The 9,278-nt window shown below is 41.4% G+C and overlaps 1 protein-coding gene across 2 annotated transcripts; it reads right to left on the reverse strand.

The window, feature by feature from the left end:
- Positions 1–142: 142 nt before the first annotated feature.
- LOC129189867 (protein FAM53C-like) lies at positions 143–9,276 on the reverse strand. Of its 2 annotated transcripts, none has more exons than XM_054792030.1 (5): positions 9,238–9,276; positions 7,615–7,782; positions 4,071–4,131; positions 3,183–3,991; positions 143–1,614 (listed from the first exon to the last, which is right to left on the reverse strand). In XM_054792030.1, the coding sequence occupies exons 2-5, from the start codon at positions 7,690–7,692 to the stop codon at positions 1,387–1,389; spliced, it is 1,176 nt and encodes a 391-aa protein (XP_054648005.1). In that variant the 5' UTR covers positions 7,693–7,782; positions 9,238–9,276; the 3' UTR covers positions 143–1,386. The 2 variants fall into 2 exon arrangements, with proteins under 2 accessions (XP_054648005.1, XP_054648006.1); XM_054792031.1 differs by lacking the exon at positions 9,238–9,276 and having other exon boundaries at positions 3,183–3,799; positions 3,909–3,991; positions 7,615–7,764.
- Between the last annotated feature and the right edge of the window lie 2 nt (positions 9,277–9,278).

Genomic DNA, 9,278 nt, shown 5'->3' on the forward strand with positions numbered 1-9,278 from the left:
ACAGTCACAGTTTGAATTCCCAAGACTTTTGAGGCACGTTTGTATCCGAAAATCTGTTTGAAGTGTATTGTGTAGAAGTGCACGGCATCATACTGAGAGGTGTTTCTAACACTTTATCACACAGATTTTTATCATTCTCTATCAAAGTTTATTGGTACATAAATTGTGCAATACTGTATATCCATACCTTGAATATGGCCGACTGAAAACATCAAAATCATCTCTGAAAGGCCACCGAAAATCAGCCGTCTAGCATTCCTTCACATCCACACTCTTGACTTGGCTCCACTCACTTCACAGTCCATTACAGTGTGCTGTATTGTATGTAATGAGCTGGTCAAAGCATTCATTTTAGTGATTCAACAGGCTTTTTGAGTGTGTAAGACACCCAACTCCTAAATATCTGAATCACCAACAGCATATATTGAGCTCTGCATGTCTAAAGTTTAAGGCATGGTCCAATTACAATGTTATTTGCTTGTTTGGAAACATTTGTTCATGTTCAAGCAACATACTGTCGTACATCCAACATCCTAGAGGAACGGATACATCTGATAATCTTATTCAACCATGAACAGCAGAGAACTAATAAATCAGTAAAACTACACTAACATGGGCAAAGTAAAAATCAATGAGGAGCAGGTTGGGGGCAAGTGCACAACTTGCACTGTGTAGTTTTTAAAAATCACACAGGACCTGTGCGATGAATGACATTAACAGGGTTTTGCATGAGGCAAGGCTACTCTACAACCAGTATAGTGAATATCATCCCTCTGACAGGGTCACAATGCTCAAAAGTGAGCAATAAAGCTTTTATATTGGATCATATTAGATTTTGTACTTAAATGTTCTGCTTGTGCACAGAAGGGACTTGAAAACACAAACTTTTTAAATTAGGTTTGGAATTTAACCTGCACGACAATCCGAAAATAATCTGAAGCTCTGCCAGCAGGTTTTGTATTGCCATGGATGCAACCCGTATCAGCACATTTTGGTCACTTTCTCAGTGGCTCAAGAGCGGATGCAGGATGAATGTCTGGAAAACTTATCATTCTCTAAAGTCAGTCCCTGTGCTCGTGCAGGACTCCAGAAAAGAATATCAAGACAAGGCGTACATCCCTATGACAGCCCTGCTTAAAGCCAAAGAAATCATTTACCACCAGAAATCCATATAAACATTCTCTGTTCACTTTGGAGCGATGATAAGGGAGGCACTATGTATAACACTGACATTTTCAACAGGAACGAGCTCGAGAGTGGTTTGTTGATAGCTGCTTACATCTTGAGTACGGACAGAAGCCTGAGGAGGCGAGCAGGTTCTTAGCAGTGTGCTTAACATGGTAAAGGAAGCTGTGACTACAGGAAGCACGGAGCTCTCATCCATCATCAGTTCTCTTCGATGAGGTTCAAGTCTAGTTCTGTGCAGTCTCTTTCAAAAAACATTTGCGCCTCAGGTGTTGCAGTCCTTTTGATTGAATAGTCTTCATCCTCCTCTTCACTTTCACTTAGCGGTCTGATGCTGGCTCGACCCAGGAACTCGGCAGGCGAGACGGCAGAGGTCATCTGGACATTAAAGACACCTGAACCGGACATTAGAACGTCACCATTGCCAATCTGCAGTGGAGAAAGAAGCAACATGATCATCAGGTCATAATTCTCAAACATTCAACAAAGTCCTGTTTTCTTGTAGTCATCATAATGGCCCTATTGTTTCACAATCTGGAATTAGTACTTGCTAGACCAAGATTTTTAGTTTAGTGAGCTTCTAAAACATGGGTGTCCAAGCTTTTTTCAATGAGGGTCGCATACAGAAAAGTTGAAGGATGGGGTAGGGGGGCCCACTTTGATATTCTTAACATTTTGTGCTTTACATATGCTAAAACAGGGCAGTCCAAACGTTTTCCAGCGAGGGCCACATACTGAAAAATATAAGGCTGCAAGGGCCACTGCAATATTTTGTGAAGCAAAACATGTAGCTATGCCAAGTTTTTAATATAAATATATATACATATATACACACACTCACACTATATTTTTCCCCTTTTTGCTTTTTTAAAAACTTTCCAAACATTTACACTTTCTTTTTAATCATCACTTTAAAAAATTGTAATATGACTTTATTACCATATTATAACTTTTTCCACAATCCAATTTTCCTTTTTTTTTTCTCCCCCCACCCCAACCCAATTTTGCGACTTGTAAAAAAAATGTAAAAAAATAATATTTCAACTCTTTGCTACTGACTATTTTTCCTCATAATATTACGAGTTTATGCTCGGAAAATTGCTTGTACTCCTCGTTAGAATACAAGATCCGTAATATTTTGACTTTATTCTTAGAAAATTACAGCTGCCCCCCCCATATTACCTTATCCTCGTAAAATAACTTTTTCTTGTTGGTTTACAGCATTTTCTCTTAATACTTTGCATTTATTCTTGTAAAATGACTGCAGATTTTTCCATTTTTGCTGAGAAAATTGCCGAGCTTGTAAATGCGCAAGTTAATGTTCATTATTTTAGTGTACCTCGTGGTGACCACTAGATGACAGTGTTTACATGTTTGGTGGCGAGTTATTTTTCCTTTTTTTTGTTAGAATAAAGAGTGTTTTGTTCCAGCTGACTGATGCCTCAGAGTGCTCATTCCTTCAGCAAATATTGTAATATAAGAAGATCAACGGGCTGCGTACTCACACGAGGACTGTTGCAACATACGTCTGCTAACATTGGCTGAATTAATATTCTATATTTTATTTCTAATGCTTGGCGCAAAAAGTGAGCATCTTCATTACTGTTCCACGTTTTCGCCATTTGTGGATAATGGCTCTTACTGTGGTTCGCTAGAGTCCCAAAGCTTGAGAAATGGCTTTATAACCTTTTCCAGACTGATAGAGCTCAATTAATCTCAGTTAAGTTATGTGTTTTAACGGGGTGAGCAATCACCCCCCCCCCCCCCGACCTCTGATAAGCAGAAGACGGATGGATTGATAGATAGAATCTTTTAGACAGTTAGACGGATAGACAGTTTGTTTGACAAAACAAATGTTCCACAAGTGTATTTAGTGAGGTCAGCTGATGTGTGACCAAAACCACAAAACCCTATGAGACCAGACTGGTTGGTTCCAGATGCACTGGCACCATCAACTAGGAAAATATTACCGTATGGACAGAGCAAAACAAGCCAACCTGTGTCATCTTGCTGAAGTCGAGCCCTGGCCTTGGGCCCGGCAACACATCTGGGTCATGGCGCCTCTTCAAGCGAGGTTTGCGCATGTCGCAGGGCTGCGAGTGGCATCGTGGCAGTGCTGGGTGCAGGTCGCGTCGAGAGGAGGATGGCGTGCTGCAGGCTGAAGTGGGAGAAGGAGGCAAGGCAGGGCCCTCCATGCCCATAGCATGGGCTGCCTGAGGGTGCTGGGGCAGCATGGATGCATTCTGAACTTGCAAAGGAGAGAGGGAGTGGCGGCGGTGCAGCAACAAGTGGCGCATTAGGGGTGTTGGTGATGAGGAGCATGAGGAAGGGGTGGCCAGTGACGAAGAGCAGGCTGTTTTTGGTGAGTCACATGGGTCCCATGGAAAACTCCATGGCAGTGGCGAGTCCGCAGACAGTGCTAAGCTAAAGAAAGTGGGGCTAGAGGAGGAATGTAAGGAGGATGACTCAATGGAGGTCCTAGGACCATTAAGAGTTAATAAGCCATCTCCAGAGCCCAGATTTGATGTTCCTATGCTTTGACTGGCACGTTTTACTGGGGTCCAAACTTTGGATGCACTGGGATGCCATGTGGAGCGGCACCGAGACAGATCCTCTGGAACAGAGAGGGAGCGACAGTGGCGTTTTGGAGGGGGCGGAGGAGGAGAGCTCTGGAAAGCGTTGTTTGTCATGGAAACCTCAGCTCCATGTTGAGGTTTTCCCACCTGGTAAGGCCACGTGGAGTCCAGTCCACATGTTGCATCCAGAGGTTTGGCTTTGAATGGTGGCTGTGTAGCAAAGCTGGTCTCTGGAAATGCCCAGAGACAAAACATGAGCCACATCTCACACCATAAACATGCAGCAAAAATGCATTCCACTGCACTTGCCTTGTGTCGATTTGCATGCTCTCCAGGAGATTGTGGGGCTCGAGCCTAACGCAGGGAGCGTCTAAAAACATAAAATAGATGTAATTAAAAACAACAGAACTGATAAGTACAGCAATGGTATTCCACCAAGCGGTACAGTTCAATTCTTCACAGTATGGTAAATCCTGATGAGGCTTATGATGCATCGCAGGATGAATAGCATAGCATCAGATCATACAGTATCTCACAAAAATGGGTACACCACTCACATTGCAGCTACCTCAGTTATTATAGTACATCTTCTCATTGGATAATACTATAGAAATATAACTTTTGGTATACTGTAGAGCCTAGGTTCCCAAAGTGGGGTACGCGTACCCCCAGGAGTATGGCAATTGTAATGGGGGTACGTGAATAAAAATTAACAATTAGCGCCTAACCCCCACAATTACAAGTGCGCCTGTTTAGTCCATAAGAGTTCATTTATATTGGTGTTCCAAGCCTCGCACGGCACACAGTGAAAACCTGTGACTGACTGGGCAAAGGCAAAAAAGCTTTCTCTCTTTGAACACTGTCTGATTGTTGAGCTCCATGAGCAAGGCCTCTCGTAACACGCCATTGCTGCTGGGGTTGAACGCACTAAGACAGTCATTTGCAACTTCAAAAGATCCTGAGGGTTTTGGGGGGAAAAAAAAAAAAAGTCAATTGATAGACTCTAAAAAATGTCACCGGCCCCGAGGCGGACGATCGCCATCATGATTTGGGGTGCTTTTTCTTTCAATGAAACAATAGAGCTTTGGGTTGTGCAGGGGCATCTAACGGCAGCTGGCTACGTGGCGATGTTGTAGGGAGCATCCCTCAGGACTGAAGGCCCTTGTCTGTGGTGATGACTGGCTTTTTCAACAAGACAACGCTGCAGTTCACAATGTCCGCCTGACAAAAGACTTCTTCCAGAGGAATACATGAACTCTTTTGGATCATCCTGCGTGTTCTCCTGATCTAAATTCAACTGAGAAAATTTGGGGACGGATAACAAATTTTAGAAAAAGAAAAAAAAAAAAAAAACAGTGGATACCCTCCATGAAGCAGTCTTCACCACCTGGAGCAACATTCCCACTAGCATCAAGGAAACACTGGCATCAAGCATGCCCAAACCAATTTTGAGGTGACTAACAGTAAGGAGTATCTGTGCCATTCTTAAGTCCTTTTTTTGAACATTTTATTTCTACTTTAGGCGGGTTGGGTTTTAATTTTTTAAGCTATGGTCTTAAATTTTTGATGAGCTGAATTCAGTTGTACAGTTGTTTGCAATAAATTGCGAAATCATTTTTTTGTCTCACTCACATTTTCCTTTTAGCATTTTGAAGCCCTACTTAGAACCTCCTTAAGATCATTTTTCAAGTGGTCTTAAAATTTTGATCAGGGATGTATAACAAAACGCTGAAATGTGAAGTGTGTAGTTACTTTTGTGAGTCATTGCATACAATGGTGTGAGGAAGTGTTTGCCCCTTCCTTATTTTTTTTTTGCATATTTGTCATACTTAAATGTTTCAGATCAAACAAATGTAAATACTGATCAATGACAACACAAGTGAACACAAAATGTAGTTTTAAAATGAAACTTTATTAAGGGAGAAAAAAATCCAAATTTACATGGCCCTGTGTGAAAAAGTGAACCGAATAACTGGTTGGGCCACACTTAGCAGTAACAACTGCAATAACTTGCAAGCGCTGTGGAGAAATTTTGGCCCACTCATCTTTGCAGAATTGTTATAATTCAGCCACACTGGAGGGTGGAAAACCCTCCAGTGTGAACCGCCTTTTTAAGGTCATATCACAGCATCTCAATAGGATTCCAGAGTCTTCATTTTGTTTTTCTTTGGCTGTTCAGAGGTGGACTTGTTTGGGGGTTTGTTTTGGGATCATTGTCCTCCTGCAGAACCCAAACTGCTTTCAGCTTGAGGTCACGAACAGATGGTCGGACATTCTCCTTGAGGATTTCTCTGGGTAGACAGCAGATTTCATGGTTCCATTTATCACAGCAAGTCTTCCAGGTCGTGAAGCAGCAAAACAGCCGAAGACCATCACACTACCACTACCAGATTTTACTGTTGGTATGATGTTCTTTTTCTGAAATGCGCCAGATGGAATGGGACACACACCTTCCAAAAAGTTCAACTTTTATCTCGTCAGACCAGAGTATTTTCCCAAAGGTCTTTGGGATCAAGATGTTTTCTGACAAAATTGAGACCAGCCTTAATGGTCTTTTTATTCAGCAGTGGTTTTTGTCTTGGAATTCTGCCATGCAAACCGTTTTTGTCCAGTGTCTTTCTTATGATGGAGTCATGAACACTGACCTTAACTGAGATAAGTGAGGCCTGCAGTTCTTTGGATGTTGTTGTGGGGTCTTTTGTGACCACTTGGATGAGCCGTCGCTGCGCTCTTGGGGTAATTTTGGTTGGCCGGCCACTCCTGGGAAGGTTCACCACTGTTCCATGTTTTTGCCATTTGTGGATAATAGCTCTCACTGTGGTTCGCAGGATTCCCAAATCTTTAGCTTTATAACATTTTCCAGACTGATAAATCTCCTTTTGGGGGGGCAGCAATCACTTTCTCACACAGGGCCATGTGATGGTAATGGTAATGGTTTAATTTTATTTGAACATGCATACAAGTTACAATGGAATACATCACATAGCTCAATTCGCAGTTCCACATGTCCGAAAGGAGTACAACAATCGCAATACATTTCTTCACTTCCTGTATTCCAATGCAGTCTTTACCAGTTAATACATGGGAAAATGATACAATGGAAAATAAGGTCATGTAACAATGAAGGTTTTTCCTCAATCAATCATAATAATCACATAATTAATATAATAAATAAATATTTGAAATAGACATAACTGAACTTAGTTGTAATAATAGGTGAGTACTGGCAATGAACTCACAAGAATGAAGAGTAATGAGTATTGTAGTGATTAGACACAGCATTTTGTACACAGGGGTTCAAAACTTCCTTGTATTTTGCATCAACATCAACTGTTTGAATTGTTTCTTGCTCATCTTGTTGCTTTGTTTGAGTTCCTTACTCAGTGTAGGTTTGGATTTTTTTCTCCCCAAATAAAAAGTTTCATTTAAAAACTACACTGTGTTCAGTTGTGTTGTCATTGACTACGATTTAAAATTTGTTTGATGATCTGAAACACTGAAGTGTGATAAACATGCAAAACAAGCAATCAGGAAGTGGGCAAACACTTTTTCACACCACTGTATCTACAGTATTACCTACTGTAGAGTGCTGACAACTAAATCCTCCTTCCGTCCTAAGCCACATATTAGTTAAAATGGCACTTTGTTTGTTTTATCCCCAACAATCAGTTAATTGAATGGCATGTCATATGTGTCACACAGAACACCTCCGTCACCAATCAATGAACAAGAGGGGTACTGACAATTGTTACTGTTCAGGTTGGAAATTTGAGGACTCTTGAAAATGTATATGCTATAAAATGTGCACCGTGCCAAAGTCAACTGAACCATCCCATAGAAATAAATTACGTACCACATTCACATTGAAAGCCTTGTGATAAGGTTCTTCCAAACTTTGCTTTCGGAGCTGCTCTGTAATAAGTGTCACCATAATGGCAGCTCTGATCCAGTTCAGTCAGACACCTGGCATGGCGTGTCACCTGCACACCTCAATAACTAGTCGTAGTCATCTTTGTTCCACCTGTAGGGACAGGCAGAAAACAATAACAATGTTTAATGTAACGTCAGTTACGCAAGAGTTACAGCATAGTTTATAGGATCTTCAGGCCTCGATCGAATGAAAATCGGCATACATGTTTTTCTGTAGTGCAGAAAAGCCCACAAAAATACAAGTGCCTGAACTTCTCCGGTCTCCAGCAGGCCACGAGCAGAAGTTCACATTCACAAAAGCAGAGAGCACACATGGACACGAGGAGACCCAGAACAAAGAAACACTTCACATTCCATCATAGTCACACAGTAAGTGAGCACTGAAACCTCGTATTAGTACAGAAAAACGACAAACTATAGTCACGCATGGCAAAGAACATGTGGAATAAGTCCCGATTGGAAAGCTTAGAGGTAAAAATGTGGGAGTGGGCCTAAACAGATAACAGCAGTTGTGACTCGTGAAGAAGGGGGAGGGAGAGACGAAAGGGGAGAGAATGGGGGAAGTGTGAGTAAAATGAATGGGGATAGGGGCTGGTAGCATGCCATAGAATCTTTGCAAGAGGTACAAAAGAATAATGACACATTCTTCAACATTTATATTACTTAGGCAATGACAAAAAAGTTGGATATATATGTTTTAAAGTATCTTTGATGCACAAATAATTCATCAAACGTGCACTGCTTTTTACAAGAGAACCTTTGCACAGCTCCATAAAAATAAAAAAAAAACTGTGCCTATAAGCAAATGTTTGCATACAACCAAAACCAAAGGACATAATATGTAACATGGTTGCTTGACATTTCTACCACAAACAGTTGCAATACAATGCTGCCAGTGAGCATGGTGACACCATACTTATAATTGTGTGAAGATTGGTTCCAACATGCTGACAATATGCAACTAGCAGAATACGGTGTGATTCAACACGTGCTGTTGGCTGTCAGATGTGGCCTGCAGGCAGTATGCACGCATAGACTCAAAATTGACTTCATAATGACACCAAAGAGCTAACCAATACACATAATTTTAACGCATATAATAAAAACGCCACCGTTTTGTACTATTCACTGGGCTGATCGACTTGTTCTGGCATGACAGTTCATAGTTCCACGAACTTTATGCAAGCATTTTTAAACATTAAATCAATAGCTACGAGCGTCATAACACGACTCGTTTCTTTTTTTTTTTGCTGTTATAATCGGACACAAGTTCGTTCAGCTACACGGTTAAGGTCGTCACAACATGGTTTAGCATGCTAGCATGCTACGGGGATAACAAGTGTCCATACGATGTTCGAACATCGTATGGTCACTTGTTAAGGCTAGCTGGACGCCGTCCTGCTATTCGACACGTTTTCTGTCCATTAATAGGTTGACATTGCACACGAGTGCTCCTATGATTCTCTAGACAATGATATGAAAGATGACAAGATCGGTTATCTTATTTATTGTAAGCTAGCGTGCTACAGCTGTCCTGATGTATTACCTTCGTTCAGCGTTTCCTTAGCAACCGAAGCTGCACTGTGC

This window comes from Dunckerocampus dactyliophorus, chromosome 11 (assembly GCF_027744805.1).
Source record: "Dunckerocampus dactyliophorus isolate RoL2022-P2 chromosome 11, RoL_Ddac_1.1, whole genome shotgun sequence".
In the NCBI taxonomy this organism is placed as follows: domain Eukaryota; kingdom Metazoa; phylum Chordata; class Actinopteri; order Syngnathiformes; family Syngnathidae; genus Dunckerocampus; species Dunckerocampus dactyliophorus.

Bases quoted from the DNA above. Each gene is read 5' to 3' on its own strand.
- LOC129189867 (XM_054792030.1), bottom strand. From the start codon at position 7,692: ATGGTGACACTTATTACAGAGCAGCTCCGAAAGCAAAGTTTGGAAGAA. The intron at 3,992-4,070 runs GCAAGTGCAGTG...GGGCATTTCCAG, and splicing joins AGCATGCAAATCGACACAAG to AGACCAGCTTTGCTACACAG. The intron at 1,615-3,182 runs GTTGGCTTGTTT...TCTCCACTGCAG, and splicing joins ACTTCAGCAAGATGACACAG to ATTGGCAATGGTGACGTTCT.